Source organism: Equus przewalskii, chromosome 3 (assembly GCF_037783145.1).
Source record: "Equus przewalskii isolate Varuska chromosome 3, EquPr2, whole genome shotgun sequence".
Taxonomy (NCBI): domain Eukaryota; kingdom Metazoa; phylum Chordata; class Mammalia; order Perissodactyla; family Equidae; genus Equus; species Equus przewalskii.
This window is the reverse complement of record NC_091833.1, coordinates 88,011,080-88,037,906: the sequence shown is the minus strand read 5'-3', so window position 1 is coordinate 88,037,906 and position 26,827 is coordinate 88,011,080. Positions and strand designations below refer to the sequence as shown.

The window sequence follows — 26,827 nt, the reverse complement described above, 5'->3', positions numbered from 1 at the left end:
GAATTTCTGCAGTCTCTTCACTGGACTCCCTGCTTCAACTCTTGCCCCACTACAGAATATTCTCAGCCTAAATGCCAGAGTGAGTCTTCTGCTCAGAACTCTCCAGTGGCTCTCCATCCTACCCAGAGTCAAAGCCAAAGTCCTCACAATGGCCAGCCAAGCCCTGCATGAACTGGCCCCTGCAAACTCTCGGACCTCATCTCATATTCTTCTCTCCTCACTCCACTCCAGCCACACTGTCCTCCTTGCTGAGCCTAACACACTCCTGCCTCAGAGTACTCGTGTAACAACTATTTCTTCAGAACCTACTTTCTGCATAGGTGCCATATTAGGTTCTATAAGGGGGACAAAGAATAAAATGAGTGTGGTCTCTGTTTCTCAATAATAGCTAAAATAGCTAACACTTACCGTATAGCACTTCCTATATGCCTGGCACTCTTCTAGTGCTTTAACGCACTTTATCTCAACCCTGTGAGATAGGTCCTGCTCTTATCCCTAACTTCTGAATGACGTGACTAAGGAATAGAAATGTTAAGTGACTTATCCAATATTTTGCAGTTAAGTGGTAGAGCCAAGATTCAAACCCAGGCAGTCTGACTCCCGAATCTGTATACTTAACCATTCTGCTTCTCATTGTAGAATTAATCTTGGGACTCAAGGATTTATCTATCCTCGGACCTTCAACAAATGCCCACAGTGTCAAGCATGTGATCCCTGCCCCCCCAGCCCTGAATGTAGTTTTTGCCCTGGCCGGATGGCTCAGTGAAAAAGCCTGATACTTAGCAGTTATCTAATGTCACTTGATGACGATGTGACTCAATTCTTAACACAGGTCTCTCTAGGACACTTTCATATTTGCATCTCAGTATCATCGTGAATCATAATATGTCCTTTTGTAATACATGAATAGTCAAAACTGTGTGTGTTGAATCTGGTTATGTCAAGAGTTTACCACACCATGAAACTGAATATAGTAAAGATAACTTCAGTGCTTTGGGATTTACTTCTCTTAAAGACATTATCGTTACAGGTCTTGTTACATGGTAAACAAATGAACTTGTTGAGGAGCAGAGTATCTTTATCTTAGGGCCTGTGCTCATATCTACATAAAAAGTTGGAAAACAGTATTGCCCTTATATACCGTTATCTCGATTTACACCCTGGTAATAAACTGTTCTAAATAAGGTTTCTTAGACACTAACTGCTCTGATGAGATTTTTAATTCCTTATCTGTTTAATTTTCATAATATACTCCCTAAACTTTCAGACTGACATCACAGATTTTTGGTTTGTTTTTTTTTTTTTTTTGAGGAATCCACGTTTCTATACAAAAATCATCTCTTTTTCAGGAAAACATACTAAGAGAATCACATGTGGATGTTGGAATACAGAAAATCTTCTTGCTTTAGGTGGTGAAGATAAAATGATTACAGTTAGTAATCAGGAAGGTGACACGATAAGACAGGTAATACAGTAATATCTCTTTGGTCTGAATGGTATATTCAAATTTTTCTTCAAAATGAAGTTTGTCTATCAAACTAATCTATAAAATTTGAAAATCTCTAAGTGAGATATATATATAATAACGTCATATTCTAAATATCGTTAACTTTTTTTGTGTGTATTAGAACATTTTTCTTTAATATGAATACTTTACCCAAATATCCTGCGTTGTACATTTCCCATTATGTAGTATTAGCATGGATTATTAGCTCTGTGGTTATCGTCAGTGTATTTGGGAAATAGCTTATTTTATATGTGTATATTCATAGTATTAATAATAATAACTGGACTCAGGGTCAGGTCTGCTTGATTCTAAAGCCCATCCCTTTAACAGATGTGTTAAATTGCTTCCAAACTAATCCTAGTTGAATTTAATTTTAGGACTAAATTTTACTGCTGTTCAAATTTCCCAAGATTGATTAGATCTTCAGAGGCCCCTCCTTAAGGGAATTTGCATCACCAGTAGCCATATAATCTCACCAATGGAAAAATTTTACTTTGGGCTACTTGGTTTATGATTTCGTAATATGCTAGAGCAATATTGACTAACACATTCTTTGAATACCTGCTAGGTATATGGCACTGTGCTATGCTATAGAAGAAATATGAAATATGGCCCTGTATTAGTTACCTATTGCTGCATAATAAATACCCTCAAAACTTAGCAGTTTAAAACAACAGACATTTATTGCTTCACAGTTGTTGTGGATGAGGAATCCAGGTGGTTAGCTGGGTGCTTCTGCCTCAAGGTCTTTTGTAGGTCTACAATTATTTTATCAGTCAGGGCTGCAGTCTCATCTGAAGGCTTGACTAGGGAAAAGTCTGTTTCCAGATTCACTCACGTGGTTGTTGACAGACAGGTGGTTAGGCTTAGTTTCTCTCAGCCTATTGACTGAAAGCCTGCCTCATTTCCTCGCCACATGGATCTTTCCATAGAATGCCTGACAACATAGCAGCTGGTGAGAGAGTGAGAACAGCCATCAAGACTTGAGCCTCAGTCTCTTAATAAATAATCTGATCTCAAAATCATTTTTGCCATATTCAGTTCTGTAGAAGTGAGTCATTAGGTCCAGCCCTCACTCAGGGGATGGAGTTGGCAGGGATGGGGATTACACAAAGGCATAAAAAACAGGAACCTAAGGATCATTGCAGACCATCTTAGAGGCTGCCAACCACAGGCCCCTACTCTCAAGAAGACAAAACTAATCATGATAAAACGCACGTGGCCTGATAGGATTAATTGCCAGGTCTTGTGGCGTAGCTTACAAGTCCTATAGCCTTTGGGAGATTGAGGAGATCAGTGAAAGTTGGGTTGTAGGGACCGGCCTGGTGGCATAGTGGTTAAGTTTGCACACTCTGCTTTGGTGGCCCTGAGTTTGCCAGTGCAGATCCTGGGCGCAGACCTAGCACCACTCATCAAGCCATGCTGAGGTGGTGTCCCACATAGAAGAACTAGAAGGACCTACAAGTAGTACATACAAGTATGTACTGGGACTTCAGGGAGAAAGAAAAAAACGAGGAAAATTGTCAACAGATGTTAGCTCAGGGCCAATCTTCCTCACCAGAAAGAAAGAAAGCTGGATTGTGAATGTTTAAAAGAGAGAAGTTGATCTGAATCAGTCAGGGTATAGGCTAAACTGTAACAGAGAGACCTCAAATTACAATGGCTCTAAGAATATGGTAGTTTGGGTGGGTTTTTTCCCTCTTTCTCTTTCTCGTGAAACAGAGGTAGGCTGGTCATCTGTATATCTCTGTGTCACAAGATCGTACAGAGTCCCAGCTTCCTTCCATCTAATTGCTCTGCCATTTTCAAGGGGATTTTGCCTTCATCTGTGTGGGTGAAGCTAGCGTACTAGCACCACATCTGCATTTCAGTTCCAGGGAAGGGAGAAAGAGAAGCGGTGTGCAAGAAATTTGTAAAGGATTTGATCTGGAAGATGCATTTATTATTTCCATTCATATCATTAGCACCTAGTCATGTGGTCACACCTAACTGCTGCCAGGGAGGCTCAAAGGTAGCCTACCTAGGTGACCATGAGCTCAACTAAAACTCATTTTAGTGGATAAATGCAAGACGTTTGGCAGTCTCTGACATTCAGTCCAGGCAGAGCAGCAAGAACAAAGATGAGAGGAAAAACTTGTTACAGCTTAGTCATGGTTTCTTCAAGATGGCCTGACTGAAGATTTGGGCTTTGAGAATTTATAGAAAACAAGGCTGAAGAAGAAGTTCGTTCCTGTATCTGGAAAACTTTGAAAATTAGGCACGAGTAAGTAACTCAGCCACGTTGAGCAGAACCATAGCATGATAACAGTGCTTCTTAAGGAAGATTAATCTGGCATTACTATAAAAAATAGTTTCTAGAAATTATAGTTTTAGTCATTCTATATCGGTGCCCTTTAGAGGTAGAATGGTAGATGTATATAGTACAAGTGCTACAGCTCCTCCCTTTTGTACCCATATCAGGCATTCTCAGTAGATACTGGTGGTCTTTTCTCCACTGAATCAAGACATAACCCTAGAATATTTTTCTGCATAACATGCCAGGAAGCCACTACCGTTCAGCCCTTATTTACATGCAAGATAACTATTTCCCATTTCTAATCCCTGAGAAGTGTGCTTCAGAATTAGACATGCTACTTAAGTTGTCATGTGGTGAGCAAAGCGTACATTTTAAGTGTTGCTTCATTTGGTACCTTCTCTGAGTTGCTTTGACTCTGCTATTCTGCAGATAACTCCAGTGTTACTTGTGTGAATTTATTTTTATTTGTCCTGCTGAGGACTTGTCTTGTTTCCTGAATCTGAAGATTGCTGTTGTTCATGAATTGTGGAAAATTCTTGATCGTTATTTCTTTGACTATTACCTCTTGCCCTTTCTGGTCTGTCCTTCTGGAGCGTCTGTTAAACACATGTTGGACCATCTCAGATTTCTTAATCTCTCATAGTTTATCTTTGAGTCACTCTGTGCAACCTTTTGGATAATTTCCTCAAAGCAGTTCACTTATTCTTTCTTCAAATTTGTCTGATCTTCTGTGTATCCCATTGAGGTTTTTTTTTATTATTATTTTAATGACTCTATTTTTTTATTTTAGAATTTGTAATTCTTTTTAAAATCCGCCTGGACTTTTAAAAAAAGCATTGTCTTTTCTCATACTTAGGAGTCCCTTCATGACTTTAGTCATTTTAAAAGTATTGATGACCTCTCTGTCTGATGATTCTGTTGTTTTTAGATCTGCTGGCTCTTGCTCTTGGCCTTGTTTCTTTGTGAGTGCCGGTCATTTGATTGTGAGCTCCTCTTCAGCAGGGCTTATCTGTGCACGTATTTTGCAGCCTTGGAAGAAGCCTTGGATTTGTTTTTGCCAAACGCTGCAGGGAGTTTCTGGACCATTCAAAGTATAAATTTGAACCTCAGACCATAAGGAGGATAGAAGGGAAATTCTTTGATTTGAAAATGATTTTTTCAGCTTTTTTCCTTTTGTGTGTGTGTGAGGAAGATTGGCCCTGAGCTAACACCTGTGCCAATCTTCCTCTATTTTGTATGTGGGATGCCACCACAGCATGACTTGATAAGCAATGCATAGGTCTGCGTCCAGGATCCGAACCCACGAACCCCGGGCTGCTGAAGCAGGACGTGCAAACTTAACTACTATGCCACCAGGCTGGCCCCTCAGCTTTTTTCTAACCCAAAGCTCAACCCAAGTCAGATGGAATCCTTATTGTCTCCTCTACTAGCTGCTCTGGATAGCTGCCTCTTCAGTTTCTACACACACTTTGGGTTTTAGTTTGATCTTTGCTTACGGTCCCTGGAAATTTTCCTTACCTTCTTTCAAGCTTACCTATCCATTTTAATAAGATTTATGTTCTGTTTCATCCAGAATTTCTAGATGTTTGTGGCAGTAAGATTTTCAGGTTATTAGTCCAACATATAACAAAATTGAAAGCAAGTTGTCTGTTTTATTAGCATTCGGAATGAGTTGCAGTGTTGGATTTATTCGTAGTGATAATATTTTTACCCCTGCAGACTCCGCTGAGATCAGAGCCCAGCGACATGCAGTTTTCCATGATGAAGACTGATGACCGAACCTCTGCTGCTGAAAACACAGTAAGAATTCTAAATCAAATCCACGCCCAGATTATTCTGATAATTTTGCAGAGTATACTTTTCTAGGATGGCACAGACTCTGTAGTGGTAAAAAATTATAGTCCATCACTTACTAAACCATTGTAGGCCCCAGTCTCTCAGGCCTAAAAGTTATTTTTACCGCCGTTGGCTACCTGGTATCACAGCAAACGAGGATAGCTTCCTGTTACAAGTTGGTATTGCTCCTCTCATTCTTGTGATAGCAAAAACAGTGGGGGAACCTTTATGAACAGAAGTACTGATTTCCATAGGATTTTTTATTTTCATTCTATCAGATGTGGCAACTAGAGCTCTGAAAGTTGTAGTTTTTATTTTCTCATTACCTTAGATGCATTTTCCCTGCCGCATTTTAACATTCTAAAACCAGATGATTTTCACAATCAGCATGAATACATTTAGTGAAGTAATGTTTCTTCATTTCTTAAAAAGCTATTATTAAATTGATAGTGGCTTATAATTGATAGCATCTTAGAAACAAGGAAGTATATCAGAGTATTTCTCTTTTCATTTATATCCGTCACCCTTAAAGAGCCCGCATACATAATACACTCTTTCCTCTCCCCAACACAATTACAGTCTCCACTGAAAATTACGGTTAAGTTCTGTCTTGTCTGGGTAGCAGAGGGACACTAGTCTAGCCACATTGACCAGTGACCTGCAGGTGATGGAAAGAGTGATGATTAAAAAAAGCCAAGCTAGATTATCCACATGGGTATAGACCTGTAATCTCAGATAGTTCAAAATCACCATGGCCTCTTAGAATGGAAGACTGTCTACACTCCAAATATGAGTCAGTTTCAATGGAACTATGTCAGACTTAATGGTCCCGTATTGCACAGTACTCTAATGAGAAGTATAGGGAATTTTTAAATGGTATTCCACCCAGCTATTTTAGTATACTTCAAAGGGTATATTGGATATTCATAAAGCCAGCCCTTCCCAGACTAGATATTAGTAAAATGTATTTTTTTAGTCACATTGTTATCTGACTAATAACATTTAACACATCTAAATTTGGCTCATTTGTATTCATAAATTAGGTTCAGCTGTTTGAATTTGCTTATTGGTCTTTTCATGCAGTACTGAATAATTCATTTTGCAATCTCTTAATTTTTTCTGGCAGATAAGTGTGGTAGTTGGCAAGAAAACTTTGTTTCTTTTTAATCTGAATGAACCAGATAGCCCGGTTGATCTGGAATTTCAGCAGCGCTACGGCAACATTGTCTGCTATAGCTGGTATGTACTGAAGGCTCGTTACAGAAAGATATCCATGTGCTTTTCCTTACTAATTATATTTAATTTTTGCCAGTAGCATTTTCACTTCTATATATAACATTTTCTGGATTACAGACTATGATATAGTACGTGAAACTACCTAGAATATCATCTGGCACATAGGCCCTTGATAAATTATATTCTCTACTTCCTCAGTTTCAATGTACTTGCTTATTTACTGTATTGCCAGTGAGAGTGCATCTCCCTTTTTGCTGTATTATTGTCTTTGTTACTATAGGTATGGTGATGGCTACATCATGATTGGTTTCTCACGTGGAATTTTTGTGGTCATTTCCACTCATTTTCGAGAGATTGGTCAAGAAATATTTCAGGCTCATGACCATAAAGATAGTCTAACCAGTATTGCAGTATCACAGACCCTTAACAAAGCTGCTACCTGTGGCGATAACTGGTAAGTTATATTCACAAATTCCCAGGAAAGCTCATATGAGGAGTATTCAACAGTCAACAAGACTTTGATAGCTAACGTGAATCTATCAACCATACTTTCTTGCACTCTTAGAACATGCTTGCAATTGAAACTTTCTAACACTCCTTTACTTCTCCCTTTAATACTCAGGGCAAAACCCAAAATACTAAATGCATACTGAATACAAAACCTAAAATAGAGTGTGCTTTAAAAATCAATCTTAAGAATAAAATAGGCAGTTCCGGGTACCGTGGAGTAAGCCCTCTCCACCCTCCCTCTCACTGAATGCAGTTATAAAACCTGGGAAGGATGCATGGAATAGCTATTTAGGGACTCTGAGAATCAAATAGTAGCAGGCAGATTGGAGAGGAAGACCAAAATTTGAAGTACCACCGAACCAGCAGTGAGTCTCCTGTTTGTCTTCTGGTCTCTCTCAGGACTCAAGGCAGCCCGAAATCCAGAAGTAGGCACCAGAGGATAGACAGAGAGAGCTCTGAGAGGAGCCCTCTAATTCTGGCTCAAGTTGCAGGAAAGAGAACTCCTAACACTCAGAGAGAGTTGGGGAAATCTCCCAATTTTCTTTCTTTTTATTTCTCTGTTCTCTCATACCTCAGCCCCTAAGCAATCTCACCATGGTAGTGGCAGCAAGGACCCACAGGCACCTAAAATTCTGATGGAGGATAACCCTCCTCTCCAATTAGAGGAGCTGTGGTCTCAAGAAGGTGGGGCAAACCCCTGTTGCTTATTTTTCTCTCTCTCCTCCCACTGCTTAGCTGCAGGTGTGGGTGCAGTTATGGGAAATACAAGGCAGAACAGGGTACCCAGAGCTCCAGCTTTCCTGCTAGAAGACCAAAAACGGGAGCCGCAGGGAACCAGAAAATACCAGGGAGATCCTGGCGAGGGAGGAGCTCTGGAAAGCAATCCTATAAAGATATTTGTGATCCCCCTGAGCTGCATATGCATGTCTCCTCATAAAGGTTTTGAGAACTGAACTAAGGGATAGATCATGGCCCGGGTACTATACTGGCCACTGAGTGGGCCAGGCAGGGACATATCTGAATACCACTGCAAAGGCTTTGAAAATGGAACTGACATTTAAACCATAATCCACAGACGGCTAGTTGAAACTTGTGGCCTGAAACCAACCGAGTTGATTGCCTGGTTAAAAAAAAGAAAAATTAACCTTCTTCAGGATTTAAACAAGACACAGAGTCTCCTAACATAATATTCAAAATGTCTAGAATGTAAGCCCAAATTAGTAGATGTATGAAGAATCAGGAAAACTTCAACTCGCTTAGAAAAAGGCAATCAAAAGATGCCAATGCCAAGATAATGCAGATAGCAACTATTATAAAAATGCTCCAAGAGGTAAGGGCTAGCATTCTCAAAACAAATGGAGACATAGTCTCAGAAAAGAAATAGAACCTACAAAGAAGAACCAAATGGAAATTTTAGAACCAAAAGATATAATTAATGCTGTGTACTTAATAGCAGAATGGAGGTTACAGCGTAAAGGGTCAGTGAACTTGAGGATAGATTAATAGAATATCCAGTCTGAACACAGAGAATAAAAAGATTGGAAAAAAGTAAACAGAGCCTTAGGGACCTGTGAAACAGTAATAAAAGGTCTAACATTTGTGTCATAAGAGTCTCCGAAATAGTAGCTGAAAACTTCTCACATTTGGCAAAAGACATAAACCTATATATTACAGAAGCTCAACAAATCCACAAAAGGATAAATCCAAAGAAATCTAGGCCCAGACACATCATAATCAAACTGCTAAAAACTCCAGACAAAGGAAAAACCTTGAAAGTAGCCAGAGAACAACAGTTTGAATGACAGTGGATTTCTCACCATAAACCGTAGAGGACAGAAGGAAGCATTACAACATTTCTAAAGTGCTGAAGGAAAAGAAGTGTCACCTGAAATTTTGTATCCAATGAAAATAGTGATCAGTAATGAAGGTGAAATAAACGTTCTCGGATGCAAAAATGAAGAGAATTTATTGCTAGCAGATCTGATCTAAAATAATTGCTGAAGGAAGTTCTTCAGATAGAAGAGAACAGATGACAGAGGAAATCTGGGGCATCAAGAATGAAGGAAGAGCAACAGAAATGGCAAATATCTTGGTACATATAACAGACTATTTTTTTCTTTTAAGATCTTTAACATACATGGCTATTGAAAGCAAAAATTATAGTATTGTCTGATAGTGTGTTCAATCCATGAAAGATGCAATACATAAGACAACTACAACATGAAGGGGAGATGGTAAAGTTCTTATATGTGATAAGATTTCTACATTCCACTTGAAGTGGTAAAATATTGATTCTGAATAGACTATGAGAAATTAAGTATGTATATTGTAATCTAGAGCAACCACTAAAACTATGTGAAGAAATAATACAAAAACAATAGATAAATTAAAATGGAATACTAAAAAATGTTCAAATCTAGAAGAAGAAAGGAAAAACAGAACAAAAGACAGAAAGAACAAGTAGAAACAAATAAAAAACATATCAATAACTATGTTAAATGTAAATGACAAAGTTATTAGACATAGACTATTAGAAAGGAATTTTTTTTTCTTTTTAAAGATTGGCACCTGAGCTGACAACTCTTGCCAATCTTCTTTCTTTTTTTCCTGCTTTTTCTCCCCAAATCCCCCCAGTCCATAGTTGTATATTTTAGTTGCAGGTTCTTTTACTTGTGGTATGTGGGATGCCGCCTCAGCATGGCCTGATGAGCGGTGCCGTGTCCACGGCCAGTATTCAAACCACTGACGCCCTGGGCTGCCAAAGCAGAGCACACAAACTTAACCACTCGGCCACGGGGCCTGCCCCTAGAATGGAATTTTTAAATGACCCTATTATATGCTGTCTATGAGAAACTCACTTCAAATATCGTGATATAACTAGGTAAAAGTAAAAAGATGGAAAAAGATCATTCAGACACTAATCAAAAGGAACCTGGGGTGGCTATATTGATACCAGACAAATGGGAAAGAAAATTACCAGAGATAAACAGGGGTATTGCATATTGTTCAGATAAAATAATGCTAAATGAGTATGCACCTTACAACAGAGCCCCAAAATACAAGACGTAAAAACTGACAGAATTGAAGGGAAAAATAGACAATTTAACAATAATAGTTGGAGACTTCAGTACCCTGCTTTGAATAATGTATAGAACAACTAGACAGGAGATCAACAAGAAGATAAAAGACTTTGTTCTGAATTTGTCAAATTAACACTTATTAAGTGAAGCACAGGGTGCCGGATGGTGAGCTGTGATTCAACAACACACAAGAGGAATTGAAATAGAGAAGTTTATTATTCAAATGTCTGGAGGAAGTACCTGGCAGGCCTCAAGGGGCCTCACAGGGAGGTCAAGGCAGAGTGCAGACAGAAAGAGACAGGACTTGGGGCACATGCCTTTAATAGGATTCATGGATGGTCTACTTTAGGGTTCCTGAGCTAAGGTTGGAGTCAATTCAAATCAAAAAAGCAGGGTTTGTTAAGCTCCATGGGGGTCTTATCTAAGGGGCACATATGGGGAAGGCGCTGGGAGGCAGGGGAGACTGTTGATCACTAGGGCTGTTGGGGAAGTCATGTCAGGAACTTATGTTTGCTTGTGACTCTGTGGGCTGTCTCGGGCATGTACTTGCATGAGGGGCTAGTGTCAGGTTAAGGTCACTCTGCCTTAAACTCGTTTTGTATGATTTCAAGTTTAAATCTCTAAACATAATGTAATCACACTCAATGTAATTACATTACACTTGATGTAATGTAATTACTCAAAATCAGTAACACAAAGATGACAGGAAATTTTCTAATCACTTGGAAATTAACCTACTTCCAAATAATTCAGGGGGTCAGAGAATAAATCTCAAAGCAAATTTAAAAATGCATAGAACTGAATGAAAATTGAAATGCAACATATCAAAATGTATGAAGCAGCAAAAGGAGTGTTGAGAAGAAAATTTATAATATTAAATGCTTACATAGGAAAGAGAAAAGGTCTCAGATCAATAATCTAAGTTCCTACCTCAGGAAACTAGGAAGAGAAGAGCAAAATAAACCCAAAGCAGAAGGAAGAAAATAAAGAGGAGAAATTGATGAAATTGGAAATTTAAAAATAGGAAAAAATCAAACAAAAAGCTGTTCATGTGAAAAACTAAAATTAACAAACCTCTAGCTAGAATGACTAAAATAAAAGAGAGAAGACACAAATCCACCAATGTTAAGAATGAAACAGGAGTATCACTACAGATCTGGAAGCCACTAAGAGGATAATAAAGGAATACTACTAACAACTTTACACTCAGAAATTTGACAACTTAGAAGATATGGAACAAGTCTTGAAAAACCGTTAACTACCAAAACTCAACCCAGATGAAATAGATGATCTGAATTAGCCCTGTAACCATTAAAGAAATTGACTAATAGTCGTAAAGCTCCTGAAAAATAAATCCCAGGTCCAGATAGTGTCAGTGGAGAATTCTACCAGACATTTAAAAAATAATTAGCATCTATTTTACAAAATCTCTTCATAAAATAAGAGGAAGGAATGCTTCTTAACTTATTTTATAATGCTGATATTGCCCTTATGTCAAAATCAAAGAGAATATAAGAAAAAGAAAGCAAACTACAGACCAATACCTCTCATGAACTTGGACACAAAAATCCTCAATAAAATTTAGCAAACTGAATCCAGCAATGTGTAAAAAGAATTATAGCTCATAACCAAGTCGGATTTATTCCAAGTATGCAAACTGGTTTAACATTCAAAAATCAATGTAATTACTATAACGACAGCTAAAGAAAAAACACATCACATCAATTGATACACAAAAAATATTTTATATTCATGATAAAAATCTCAGCAAATTAGGAATAAAGGGGAATTACCTCAACTTGTTAAAGAACATCTACAAGAAATCTATAGCTAACATCATGCTTAATGGTGAAAGACTGAATGCCTGACTCCTAAGATTGGGAACAAGGCGAGGATATCCACTCTCCCTACTCTAACTCAACCTAATAGTAGAAGTTCTAGCCACTGCAATAAGGCAAGAAAAAGAAATAAACCACATCTAGACTGGAAAGGGAGAAGTAAAACTATGTCTATTTGCAGATGATGTGATCATCTGTGTAGAAAATCCCAAGGAATCTACAAACAAAAAAACTCCTAGATCTAAAATAAGTGAGTTCAGCAAGGTTGCAGGATACAAGATCAACACACAGAAATCAATCACATTTCTATATACTAACAATGAATGTGTGGAAACCAAATTAAAAATATAATACCATTTTTAATCACTCCAAAGAAAATGAAAATTGCATAGTGCTGCTGAGAGAAATCAATGAAGACCCAAATGAATAGAGAGATATACTGTGTTCATAGGTTAGAAGATTCAATATGGTAAAGATGTTAGTTCTCTCCAAACTGATCTATAGTTTTAATGAAATTCATATCAGCATCCCAGCATGTTTTTTTGTAGATATAGACAAGTTTATTCTAAAATGCATATGCAAAACGATGTTCTAAAATAGCTACAAGCAATCTTTAAAAAAGAGCAATAAAATGAGAAGAATCGTTCTACCTGATATTGAAGTTTACTGTATAGCTGCAGGAATCAAGACCATGTGGTATTGGCAAAGGGAAAGACAGAGAGATCAATGGAACAGAATAAAGAAGCCAGAAATAAACCCACACAAATATGTACAACTGACTCTTGACAAAAATGCAAAAGTAATTCAATAGAATTAAAATAGCCTTTTCAACAAATGGTACTGGAACAATTGGACATCCATAAGCAAAAAAGAAATGAAGCTGAAGCTAAACCTTACACCTTAATCAAAAATTAACTCAGTGGGGGCTGGCCCCATGGCTAAGTAGTTAAGTTCGCATGTTCCGCTGCAGGTGGCCCAGTGTTTCGTTGGTTCAAATCCTGGGCACGGACATGGCACTGCTCGTCAAACCACACTAAGGCAGCGTCCCACATGCCACAACTAGAAGGACCCACAACTAAGAATATACAACTATGTACCAGGGGGCTTTGGGGAGAAAAAGGAAAAAAGTAAAATCTTTAAAAAAAAATTAGTGGATCATGGAGTTAAATGTAAAATACAAAATTGTAACATTTTTACATAAAAAATGGAAAATCTTCTGGATCTAGGGTTAGGCAAAGCATTCTTAAATTTGAAACCAAAAACATGATCTATATGAGGAAAAATTGGTAAATTAGGCTTCATCAAAATTAAAAACTTTTGCTCTGTGAAAGATTCTGTTAAGAGAATGGACAGATAAGCAGTAAAGTGAGGAAAGATATTTGCAAACCACAGATCCAATAGAGGACTAGTATCTAAAATATATAAAGGGTTCTCTCAAAAGTTAAAAAACCAAACAATCCAGTTAGAAAATGGGCAAAAGACATACATTTCAACAAAGAAGATATACAGATGGTAGATCAACACATGAAAAGGTGTTCAACATCATTAGCCATTAGAGAGATGCAAATTCAAACCACAATGAGGTATTACTGCAATCTGTTAGAATGGCTATAGTTAAAAATAGTGACAACACCAAATGCTGACAAGGATCAGGAGAAACTGGATCACTCATACATTCCTGGTAGGAATATAAAATGGTACTGCTACTCTAGAAAACAATTTGGCAGTTTCTTAAACTGAACACGCAGTTACCATATGGCCCAGCAATTGCAGTCCTGGCCACTTTTCCCAGAGACATGAAAACTTATGTTCACAGAGAAACCTGAATATGAATGTTTATAGCAGCTTTATTTGTAATCGTCAACAATTAGAAACAATCCAGATGTCCTTCAGTGGGTGAATGGTTAAGAAACTGGTACATCATCCTATGAAATACTACTCAGCAATAAAAAGGATCAAACTATTGATGCACACAACAACTCGGATGAATCTCCAGAGAATTATGCTGAGTGGAAAAAAGCCAATCCCCAAAAGTTGTACACTGTATGATTCCATTTATATAATATTCTTGAAATGATAAAATTATAGAAATGGAGAAGTAGTGGAGGCCAGGGGTGAGGGATGGGGCTGGGTGGGGAGGAAGGAGGTACGTGTGTTTATAAAAGGGCAACACGAGGGATCTTTCCGGTGATAAAACTGTTCTGTATCCTGACTGTGGTTGGGGATCTCAGGAATCTCACATGTGATAAAATTGCATAGAACTAAATACACATGCATGTGCACACACAGAAGAAGTCCAAGTAAAACTGGGGACATCTGAATAAGATTCGTGGATTGTGTCAATGTCAATATCCTGATTATGATATTATACTGTAGTTTCTCAAGATGTTACCTCTGGGGGAAAAGGTAAAGGGTACACAGGATCTGTCCATATTATTTCTTACAACTGCATGTGGGTCTACAATTATGTCAAAAGACAAAGTTTAATTAAAGGAAAACGATGAAGGAAAATATATAAAGGGAAAACACTGGGAGGAAGGGGACGGAGGAAGGAAGGAAAGAGAGAGGAAAAGAGACAAGGAGGAAAGAGATATCACAACTATTAGGTCCCAAAATGGTGCTACACAGCTTTCATTTGCATCAACCAACTTACTCTCTCCAGTAACCCTATGAAGTAATATTATGCCCCAATTTTCCAGAACTTTCAACCTGTGCCTCATGATTCCAAATTGAATGCTCTTTCTATTACACCTCACTTCTTTTTATGTGAAAGAACTCTGAGTGGTGGGGGGAGCACATTGCAAAGAGAAACCCGTTTCATCTTACAGTAATTAATACTGCGCAGGAGAATGTTTTCCTACTCAAACTTTTCTTCAGGACAATTTAAGCCTCCTTGTTCCTGAAGCTGTAGATCAGAGAATTAAGCTGGGCACCGCCCCCCACCCCCCAATTTAAGATATAATTAAATATAGAAATTATAATAGCTTTTTGTTTTAACCCAATAGATCATCCTGCACATCCCTTTTTGTAGAACACTGACCTGTTCCATAGATTGTAATTTTTTGGGAACTAAAACAGTTTTACTTAATGCTTATATTTAAAATATATTTTTCTTATTTTTCAGCATTAAAATCCATGACTTGGCAGAATTAAAAGACATGTATGCTATAATCAACCTGGATGATGAAAATAAAGGTACTTATTTTTCTGAAGCAGATTGACATTTTATCAGTGCAATTACACAGAGGAATGTTTTTGTTATTGTATGATTTGCCTTCATTATAGGAGGAATAAAATTAACACCCTTCACTAGAGTGCCCTAAAATGGCCTCCTTATTTTAGTAATTCTGTTGAGTCATGCTCCTTGACTGGAAGGGTATAAGTCCACTTTGATCCAAACATTTATAGTGATTTTTATCCCATTTCCAATTCTCTTCTTACATATTTTCTCTTTGAGCCAGTATTGAATGAATCAGTGCTTGTGTTCATATGCCAATCCTGGGTGAATTTCCTAGTTCCAAATAAAGACCATTGAAACTATTAAAGAAAACATTTGAAGATTTTTATGCTTCTGGGTGCTTAAGTGAAAATATTTGTTTGTTTGCCTGCAACAGTACATTTGTTTTTGAATAATCTTTTATTTTGTCAATTATTTCAGGGTTGGGCACCTTGTCCTGGACAGATGATGGCCAGTTGCTGGCCTTGTCTACCCAAAGGGGCTCACTCCATGTTTTCCTGACCAAGCTTCCCATACTCGGGGATGCCTGCAGCACAAGGATTGCATGTCTCACCTCTCTCCTTGAAGTCACTGTAGCCAACCCTGTTGAAGGAGTATGAAAATGGTGTTATTTTTATTTTATTACTAAAGTCAAATCAGGTTTAGCAGTTGATTTACTGCTGTTACTTTTCTGTGTTATAGGAGCCACCAATCACAATTTCCGTTGATGTGGAACCCAACTTTGTAGCAGTAGGACTTTATCATCTAGCTGTGGGAATGAATAACCGAGCTTGGTTTTATGTCCTTGGAGAGAATGGCAAGTCTAAAAGCAGTTGTTGTTTTCCTATCTAACATAGCATCTCTGTTATTACTTGGGAAGCACTGAAAGTTTCCTTTAAGACCAAGTCTTTCACTCTTTTTTTCTTCAGACATCTCTTTCTTAGCTTAAATGGTTTTGTGAATCCTCTAAAAAATGTCCTAATTTTGGGGAAGGTTTTATTCTTTACCTTTGTAGTGAAGACAGCATAGCACAGTGGCAGAGTATGACCTTCAGAATTAGGCCCTGGATTCAAATTCCCCTTCTGCCTCTCTTAGCTGCATGTAGACTAAGTCTTTACCCCTTGAGCCTTCGTCTACTCATCTGGGAAACAAGGATGCTTCTACTTGTGAGGAAAATTAAATGAAGTAAACATGCGATCTGCTGTTCCATAATGACTTTCTTAGGCACTTCTCCACTGGTAGGTACTTAATAAATGTTAGTTTCCTCCCCCCTTTTATTCTTTGAATAATGACCATTAGCATCTGAGGGAGCCTTGCTTTTTCTTACCCTCCCTCCTGTCTCCACCCCTTTCCCACTGGAGGTCAGATACCCCTCAGGAATAGAGCAAACCTGAGAGTTATCCTCAGGTAAAGTACACTATTAAGAGTAAACCATTATTGTCACTACGGTTTAATTTTTTGTTATTTCGCATGTGATTTTATTTTCTATTTCTCTGTTGCATGTGAACAATTATGGAATTCCTGAGGGCAAATTTATATGACAACTAAGATTTTCTTTAGAATGGCTAATATAAAGATTTTAAGTTCAGAATGTTCTTGTAAAGGCATACGTTTAAAAATTATTTGCAAATCTTTATATAAGATAAAGTTATATTTTAATTGTTTTCTTTAAATTGCTACAGGCGTGAAAAAATTGAAAGATATGGAATATCTGGGGACAGTAGCTAGCGTTTGCCTTCATTCCGACTATGCCGCTGCGCTTTTTGAAGGCAAAGTCCAGTTACATTTGGTAAGTAAAATTTTGATGTCCTGGAGGCCTGCTCAGTTAAATGATGACGATAAACGGCCTAATGTCTAATTATCAAGAACTGTAACTATCAGGAAGCAACTTTGTACAAACTAGCTAGAAAGCTGGATATGGATGAAGTTTAACAAAACTCTTGCCTTGTGTATGAGACATTCAGTTAACTTTCAAGCTCTATTCCCCAGAAACCTGACAAAGTATCAACTGTGCTACTCACAACATTGCTTAAGGTAAAGATGACCCTGTTGGTAATTTGCATCTAGAAGGAACTATAAATCAACTATAAAAATCTGATTGACTATTAAAAAAAACTATAAAAATGCATTGGCTCTTATATTTGGGCATGTCGCTTGCTAGGAATCCTCAAAACTATACCTATTAAGTTGTTCAAAGATATTAGCACCTGGAAGATGGGGCTTCTAAACCAGGGCATCTCCCGTATCTGTTTCTTGACTCTTTGCATCTGGCAGGCCAAAGAAATTAGCTACTAGACAGCTGCAGAGCCTGCTGTGAAGACTATGCCCGCTGAAGGGCCATGTCTAATGCTGCCCCGCTAGCAAGCTGTGCTTCCTGTCCGATAGCTTTTGAGTAAACTGGTCTCTGGTAGTCTGGCGAGTCTGACCGTTTAATTGAACAAAAGAAAAAGACCCTTCCTACCCTCTAGATATTGCAGACCAGGTTTACCCAAGTATATGAGCCATTATTATTCTTGATGTTTTAGATAGAAAGTGAAATGTTGGACGCTCAAGAAGAACGTGAGACTCGACTTTTCCCAGCAGTGGATGATAAGTGCCGTATTCTGTGTCACGCCTTAACTGGGGATTTCCTCATCTATGGTACAGATGTACGTATGTCTTCTCTAATACAGAACATAAGGGATTGCCAATTTTTACTTTGTAATATAATGTATTTATTATATATAAATGTATTATATATTATGTCACATAAATATAATATTTATAATTATATAATATAAATGTATGAAAACATGTACTTATGTAGAGCACATAGGTAATATTATTTGCTAGTATCAAGTGCTTTTTTGATTATAAGCAATTTTGATGGCATAGTGAAAAGGGCAGACTTTGGAGTCTGGAAAATCTGGGCTCAAATACCAGTTCTCTGACTTGCTAGCTGCTGCTTAACCCTTCCAAGCTTCATTTTCCTAATATAGAGACCTTAAGGTTTAATTTGATGATGAATCCAAGATACCTCATTCAACTTTATACCTCCAGTACCTATATTTAGTAGGCACTTAATAAATATTAAAATTAATTGAATGTTGACAATCCCATTTTACTTTCTTGGTCTTTTGAACAATCATAACCCTATACCTCTAAGTATTATATTAGCCACATGGATTTAAAATATAGTAATAGCATCTTATATTTGTAAAATGTTTTCAGAGTTTTCAAAGCATATCATACCTCTTACCTTGTTTATTCTCTAAAAGAATCCAGTAAAGTTGGTAGAAAAAGCATTGCTTTCCACATCAGAAAAACAATTACTCACTGTTTCAAAGTTTTCATTTTCTCAATGAAATTATTTTTTTAAAAAGAGCATGTTTTAAAACATGCTTATTACCATAAGAGAGAGTCTTTCAAATTTAAATTAAACCTAAAATAATTAATCTTTGTGCTGTTATGGTAAAGTAGGTCTCGTGTATCAGGTAAAGTGGTAAGTGATACAGTAAATTTAGTAAATACAATAAATTTATATGACGCATAACAGTTTATAAAGCCCTAATCTCACTTGTTTTCTCTCATGAGCTCTGTAAAATAAGCAGGGAAATTTTAGAGATGAGGACAGTGAAGACTGAGAAGCTAGCAAATTTGTAGCAGAGGTGGAAGTTGAATAAGATTGCCTAATGGAAAATCCACTGTGCCACACAGCGTTTTGAAATAAGAATTCAAAGTGTAGCAGCCTACCAGTAAAGCTGCATTTATCTCTACCTCATGCTTTTTATTTCTTTATTGAGGTATAATTGACGTATAACGTTATGTTAGTTTCCAAGTGTACAGCATCATGATTAAATATTTTTGCAAAATGATTCGATATATTGCAGGATGATCACCACAATAAATCTAGTTAGCATCGGTCACCACACATAGTTATAAATTTATTTTTCTTGTGGTGTATCTCATTCTTGAGTGATTCTGAAGATGCTGAGTTTTATTTTTTAGTAGCTTTATTAAAGTATAATTGATATACAATAAACCACACTATTTAAAGTTTACAATTTGATAAGTTTTGACGTGTATACACCTGTGAAACACCATCAACTCAGTCAAAACAGTGAACATATCCATCACCCACAAAAGTTTCCTCTTGCCCCTTTGTGATTCCTCCTTCCCGTCCCTCCCCACTCAGTGCTTTCTGTCGCTATAGATGAATTAGTATTTTCTAAAGTTTTATATAAATGGAATCATATAGTATGTATGCCTTTGTGTCTGGCTTCAGTATAATTATTTTGAGATCTGTCCATATTGTTGTGCATGTCAATATTTTATTCTTTTTTCTTGCTGAGTAGTGTTCCATAGTATGCATATGTCATAATTTGCTTATCTGTGAACGTATGGATGGACATTTGGGTTATTTGCAGTTTTAGTTATTTGCAAATCTGCTATAATTATTTGTGTTCAAGGCTTTGTGTGGACATATACTTTCTTTTCTCTTGCATAAATACCTAGAAGTGGAATGGCTGCATCATATGGCATGTGTATGTTTAACTTAAGGAATTGACAAACTGCTCTCTAAATTGGTTGTCCCACTTTACATTCCCATCAACGGTGTGTGAACATTCCGGTTCCTCTGCATCCTCACTGACACTTGATATGGTCAATCTTTTTAATTTTAGCCACTCTCAGAAGTGTGTAGTGATCTTTCATTGTGATTTTAATTTGCATTTTCCTAATGGACAAATCATGTAGAGCATCTTTTCATATGCTTCTTTGCTGTCTGTATGTCTTTTCTCCTATGTTTTCTCCTAGAAGTTTTATAATTTTATGTTTTACTTTTAGGTCTGCGATCTTTTTTTTTTTTTTTTTGAGGCAGATTAGCCCTGAGCTAACATCTGCCGCCAATCCTCCTCTTTTTGCTGAGGAAGACTGGCCCTGAGCTAACATCCGTGCCCATCTTCCTCTACTTTATATGTGGGACGCCTACCACAGCATGGCTTGCCAAGCAGTGCCATGTCCGCACCCGGGATCCGAACCGGTGAACCCCAGGCCACAAAACAGAACATGCGCACTTAACTGCTGGCCACCAGGCCAGCCCCTGGGATCCATTTTAAGATAATTTTTGTTTATACTGTGAGGTGTTGATCAAAGTTCATTTTTTTCGATATAAACATCCACTTGTTCAGCACTACTTACTGAAAAGACTGTACTTCCTCTGGTGCATTGTCTTTGTACGTTTGTCAAAAGTCAATTGTCCGTAAATGTGTAGGTCTTTTTCTGGATTCTCTGTTCATCCCATTGATCTATTTGTTTGTCTTTACACTGATACCACAGTCTTTTGATTAGCTTTATAATAGGTCTTGAAATCAGATAGTGTTAGCCCTCCAACTTTGTGTCTCTTTTTCCAAGTTGTTTTGGCTATTCTCAGTCGTTTGCATCAATTTGAATTTTACCATAAGCTTGTCAATGTTTATAAAAAGCCTGCTGGGATTTTTATTGGGATCATGTTGAACTTAACGATCAATTGCCATCTTAACAATATTGAGTCTTCCCACCTAAGAATATATCTCCATTTATTTAGGTTGTCTTTCATTTCTCTTAGCAATGTTTTGGACTTTTCTGTGTACAGGTTTTTCACATATTTTGTCTGGTTTATACCTAAGTATTTCTTATTTTTATACTTTTGTACATGGTATTGCTTTTTAATTTCTGTTTCTGATTATTCATATCTCGCATACAGAAATGCAATGGATTTTTGTATGTTAATCTTGTATACAGCAACCCAGCTAAACTCACATATTAGTTCTAATGGTTTTCTGGTAGATTCCATTGGATTTTCTATATAGATGATCATGTCGTCTACAAATAAAGATAGTTATACTTCTTCCTTTCCAATCTGATGCCTTTCATTCCAATACATTGTTGAATAGGAGTGTTGAGAGTGGGTGTCTTCATCTTGTTCTTGACCATTAAGTATGACGTTAGCTGTACATCTTTTACAGATGCCTGTTATCAGGTTGAAGAAGGGACTAGGAAGAAGTCCCTTCTATTCCTAGTTTGCTGAGAGTTTTTATGGATGTTGGATTTTATCAAATGCTTTTTCTCCATGTATTGAAATGACCACATGGGTTTTCTTCTTTAGTTTGTTTATAATCTGTGAATTATATTGATTAATTTTCCAGTGTTAAACCAACCCAGCATTCATGGAATAACTCCCACTTGATCATTATATATTCTCCTTTTTATACATTATTGAATTCATTTGCTAAAATTTTGATTAGAATCTTTACATCTGTGTTCATGAGGGATATTGTTCTGCTGTTTCCACATAATGCCTTTGTCTGGTTTTAGTATCAGGGTAGTGCTGGCCTCATAGAATGAGTTTGTCACCTTCAATTTTCTGGAAGAGTTGACTAGAATTAGTATTATTTTTTTCCTTAAATATTTGGTAGACTTCACCAGTGAAGCCTATCAAGTGGTCAAGCAATTCCTAAGGAGCAGTTCCATGGTACCTGCTAGGTTGGCTTGCTGCAATTCAGCCAGTAAAGAGAAAACAAACACAAAAGGATGTAGACAGCAAAGGCAAGGTCAGCATGATATCAGCTCCCCACATCCCTAGCCCCTACAAAGTCTGTTCACTAACCACAACAGAATTAAATCAGAAATCAGTAATAGAAAGATCTCTGCAAAGATCTCGATTGTTTGAAACTAAACGGCAGACTTCTAAAAAACCAATGGGTCAAAGAAGAAATTAAAAGTATTTTGAACTGAATAAAAATGAAAACACACCATATCAGAATTTGTGGGATGCTGCTAAGGTAGCACTTGGGGAAAGCTTCCAGCAGCAAAAAAAAAAAAAACAGACTTTGTAGGGGCTTTGTTAGGATGCTACCAAACTGGAGAGGCATCTGTGGAGAAATGACTTTGTGACAGTTTTTCACAAGACTGCCTATCTCACCATGTTCCTGGGAAGATAACAGAGCATTCTGCCAAGACATGGGTCAGAGTATAGTTGAGCCTTGCCTCTGTGGCCTACGTGGAGATTGCAAGGTCGCCAGGGTCCCATGGAGAGCTGTCCTACAAAGCCATCTGGGCTGGAGTTTTCTTTGTGGGAAGACTTTAAACTACAAATTCAATTGCTTTAATAGATATCAGGCTATTCAGGTTGTCTGTTTTCTTCATGAGCGAGCTTTGGTAGTTTGTATCTTTCAAGGAATTTGTCTATTCCTCTAAGTTATCAAATGTATAGGCATAAAATTATTCATAATATTCCTTATTATCCTTTTAATATTTGTAGAATCTCTGGTAGTCACCTATCTCATTTCTGATTTTTCTAATTTGTGTCTTGTCTTTTTTCCTGATTAGTCTGCATAGAGGTTTGTCAGTTTTGTTGGTCTTTTCAAAGAACCAGCTTTTTGCTTCATTGATTTTTCTCTGTTGTTTTTCTGCTTTTTATTTTATTGATTTCTGCTCTGATCTTCATTTCCTTTCTCCTGGTTATTTTGGCTTTAGTTGTTGTTCTTTTTCTAGTTTCTTAAGATGGAAGCTGAGTTCCTTGGGTTGAAACCATTCTTCTTTTCTAATGTACTCCTTTGCTGCTGGAAGCTTTCCCCAAGCATTACCTTAGCAGCATCCCACAAATTCTGATATGGTGTGTTTTCATTTTTATTCAGTTCAAAATACTTTTAATTTCTTTTAATTTCTTCTTTGACCCATTGGTTTTTTAGAAGTCTGCCGTTTAGTTTCAAACAATCGAGATCTTTGCAGAGATCTTTCTATTACTGATTTCTGATTTAATTCTGTTGTGGTTAGTGAACAGACTTTGTATGACTTAAGTCCTTTTAAGTTTGTGAGACTTATTTTATGGTACGGAATATGATCTGTCTTGGTAAGTGTTCTTTTGTACTTGGAAAGAATGTGTATACTCTTCCAGAATGTCAATTAGATCAAGTTGGTTGGCAATGTTCAAGACTTCTATATTCTTTCTAACTATATATACTTGTTCTATCAATTATTTAGGAAAGAGTATTGAAAACTCAGATTACAAATATGAGTTTGTTTGTCTTTGCGGTTCTATCAGTGTTTTGCTTTATGTATATTGAAGCTCTGTTATTAGGTGCATAACCATTTAGGATTATTATGTTCTCTTGATAAGGTAGCCCCTTCATCCTTTATCCCTGGTAATAGTCTTTGCTCTGAAATCTATTTTGTCTGATATTAATACAGCCATTACTGTGTTCTAGAATGTTATCCTGGTATATCTTTTTTCATTCTTTTATTTTTAACCTATTTGTGCCTTTATATGTAAAATGTTTTTCTTAGAAGCAGCATATAATTGGATATCACAATCTGAAAATCTCTCTGCCTTTTAATTGGGGATGTGTAGATTTTGAATTAATGAGATTATCTGTATGCTTAGGTTGAGTCTGTCATCTTGCTATTTGTTTTCTATTTGTCTCATCTGTTCTTTGTTGCCTTTTGCCTCTTCTTTTGCCTTCTGTTGGATTTTTTTTTTTTTTTTTGGTGAGAAAGATTGACCCTGAGCTAACATCCATTGCCAATCTTCCTCTTTTTTTTGCTTGAGGAAGATTAGCCTTGAGCTAACATCCATGCCAATCCTCCTCTACTTCACATATGGGATGCTTCCACAGCATGGCTGACGAGTGGAGCAGGTCCACGCCTAGGATCTGAACCCGCGAATTCAGGCCACCAAAGCAGAGGGTTCAGAACTTTAACAGCTTGGCTGTGGAGCCAGCCCCTGGATTGTGTATTTTTTATTATTTGATTTTATCTCATTTGTTACATCTTATTAGCTACCACTGTTTGTTGTTTTAGTGGTTGTTTTAGGTTTTGTAGTATGCGTCTTTAACTTATCACCAGCTACCTTCAAGTGATATTATACCACTTAAGGTATAGTAAGTAGTATATGTACATTTATTAGAATAGTGTTTGTCCATTTCTCCCTTCCTAGACTTAGTGCTATTGTTGTCATGCATGTTACTTTTACAGACATTATAAACCCCACAATACCTTGGCATTAGTTTTGTTTAAACAGTTATCTTTTAAAGAGATTTAAATATAAAAAATATATATTTATCTGTGTAGTTACCATTTTTGGTGTTCTTCATCCTGTTACGTAGATCTGTAGTTCCAGCTGGTATCGTTTTTCTTCTGCTAAAGGTCTTCCCGTATCATCATTTGTAGTGCTCTTCTGCTGGTGATGAACTCTTTATGTAGCTTTTGTGTCTGAAAACGTCTCTATTTCATCTTCATCTTTGAAAGATATTTTTGCTAGATTTAGAATTCTGGGTTGAAAGTTTTTTTCTTTCTTTCTTTCATGTTTTCTTTTAAAGATGTTGCTGCACTGTCTTCTTACTTGTGTTATTTCCAGTGAGAAATCTGTCATCCTTATCTTTCTTCCCCTGTGTGTAAATCTATCTTTTTCCTCCATCTGCTTTTAAGATTTTATCTTTATCACTGGTTTTGAGCAAGTTGATTGTGATGTGTCCTGATGTAGTTTTTTTCATGTTTCTTGTGCTTGGGGTCGTTGAGCTTCTTGAATCCAGAGGTTTTTAGTTTTAATCAAATTTGAAACATTTACAGCCGTTATTACTTCAAAAATTTTTTTTCCCTCTTCTCACTCCCCACTTTAAAAACTCCAATTACATGTGTATTATGCCACTTTAAGTTATCCCACAGTTGATGCTCTTTAAATTTTTTTGAATTCGTTTTTCTCTTTCATTTTGGGTAATTTCTACTGCTTTATTTCAAGGTCACTAGTCTTTTTGTCTGTAATGCCTAATCTGCCATTAATCTCGTCTAATGTATTTTCCATTTCAGACATAGTTTTCACCTGCAGAAGATCTATTCGAGTCTGTTTTTGTTTCTTCCATGTCTCCACTTAACTTTTTAAACATATGAAATACAGTCTTAATAATTTGTAATGATCTTGTCTGCTGTTCTGATATCTGGGTCAGTTCTGGGTCATGTTTGATTGATTAATTATTCTCCTCATTATGGGTCATGTTTTCCTACTTCTTTGTGTACCTGGTAATTTTACCTTTTGGGCTGCTGGATATTTTTGTATTCCTAAAAATATTCTTGAGCTTTGTTCTGGGATGCAGCTAATTTACTCGGAAACGGTTTGACCCTTTTGAATCTAGCTTTTCTGACTTCCTAGGCAGATGTGAAACACTGCTCAGTCTACAGCTAGTTATTTCCCACTTCTGAAGCAAGACCTTCCTGAGTACTCTGCCTGGTGCCCTGTGAATGACGAGTTTTGCAATCTGGCTGTTGGGAACAGTGCCTGTTCGCAGTCCTGTGTGAGTGCCGTCACTGTTCCCACTAATCCTTTTGGATGATTCTTTCCAGCAGATTCTGGCCTCGCCAGTTTTCTCATATATGTGCAGTGATCAGTTCTCCATCAAAGACTCAACAGGGACCCTCTGCAGTCTCCAGGGCTCTCTCTCTGTGCAGCTTTCTCCTCTCTGATAGTCCTCCCTGCAAAGTCTAGCCACCATGTTCTCCCCAGGCTGTCAGCTCAAGCTACTCAACTCAGGGAGTCACACTCCGCCTGTGTTCCTCTCCCTTTGCCATGGCTTGAAAACTCTCTCAAGGGAAAAAGGGGAGCAATCATAGGACTTACCTCAATAGGACTTACCTCATTTGTTTACCATCTCTCAGAGACCACTGTCTTCTGTTGCCTTATCCCAATATCTTGAAAACTGTTTTTTCATGTTTTTTGTCTGTTATTTTTGGTTGTTTGGGGTGGGAAGGTTAAATCCAGTCTGTTGCTCCATCTTGGCTTAAACAGAAGTCGAAGATGTTATCATGTGTTTTTATTTTAATTAAACTTTTTATCTTGAGATCATTGTAGACTCACATGCAGTTGTAAGAAACAATACAGGGCGATCCTGTATTCCCTTTTCCTAGTTTCCCCTGATGCTCACAACCAGGATATTGACATTGATAGTCAAGATACAGAACAGTTGTATCACTGCAAGGATCCTTCATGTTGCTGTTTTATATCCACACCCACTTCCCTCCTGCCCCCACCCATCCTTAATCCCAGGTAACAAATAATCTATTTATTCTCCATGTCTGTAGTTTTGTCACTTTGATAATGTTATATAAATGGAATCATACAGTATATAACCTATTGGGATTGGCTTTTTTCACTCAGCATAATTCTCTGGAGATTTATCCGAGTTGTTGTGTATATCAATAGGTTGTCCCTTTTTACTGATGAGTAGTATTCCGTGGTATGGATATACCAGTTTGTTTAAGCATTCATCCATTAAAGGACATCTGAATTTTTTCCAGTTT

General features: G+C 37.2%; 1 protein-coding gene across 2 annotated transcripts in view; it reads left to right on the top strand.

Annotated features, from left to right (window-relative positions):
- The window catches only part of WDR19 (WD repeat domain 19), a 92,235-nt gene that overhangs the window by 12,567 nt on the left and 52,841 nt on the right, over positions 1-26,827 (top strand). Inside the window, exons 6-14 of one of the 2 annotated variants that reach the window (XM_008520684.2) lie at positions 1,350-1,465; positions 5,523-5,603; positions 6,766-6,878; positions 7,156-7,329; positions 15,428-15,498; positions 15,962-16,134; positions 16,223-16,337; positions 17,203-17,309; positions 18,046-18,168. In XM_008520684.2, the coding sequence (XP_008518906.1) occupies positions 1,350-1,465; positions 5,523-5,603; positions 6,766-6,878; positions 7,156-7,329; positions 15,428-15,498; positions 15,962-16,134; positions 16,223-16,337; positions 17,203-17,309; positions 18,046-18,168 (1,073 nt within the window). The remainder of the gene's footprint in view (positions 1-1,349; positions 1,466-5,522; positions 5,604-6,765; positions 6,879-7,155; positions 7,330-15,427; positions 15,499-15,961; positions 16,135-16,222; positions 16,338-17,202; positions 17,310-18,045; positions 18,169-26,827) is intronic. The other variant, XM_070615128.1, reaches the window with a different exon arrangement.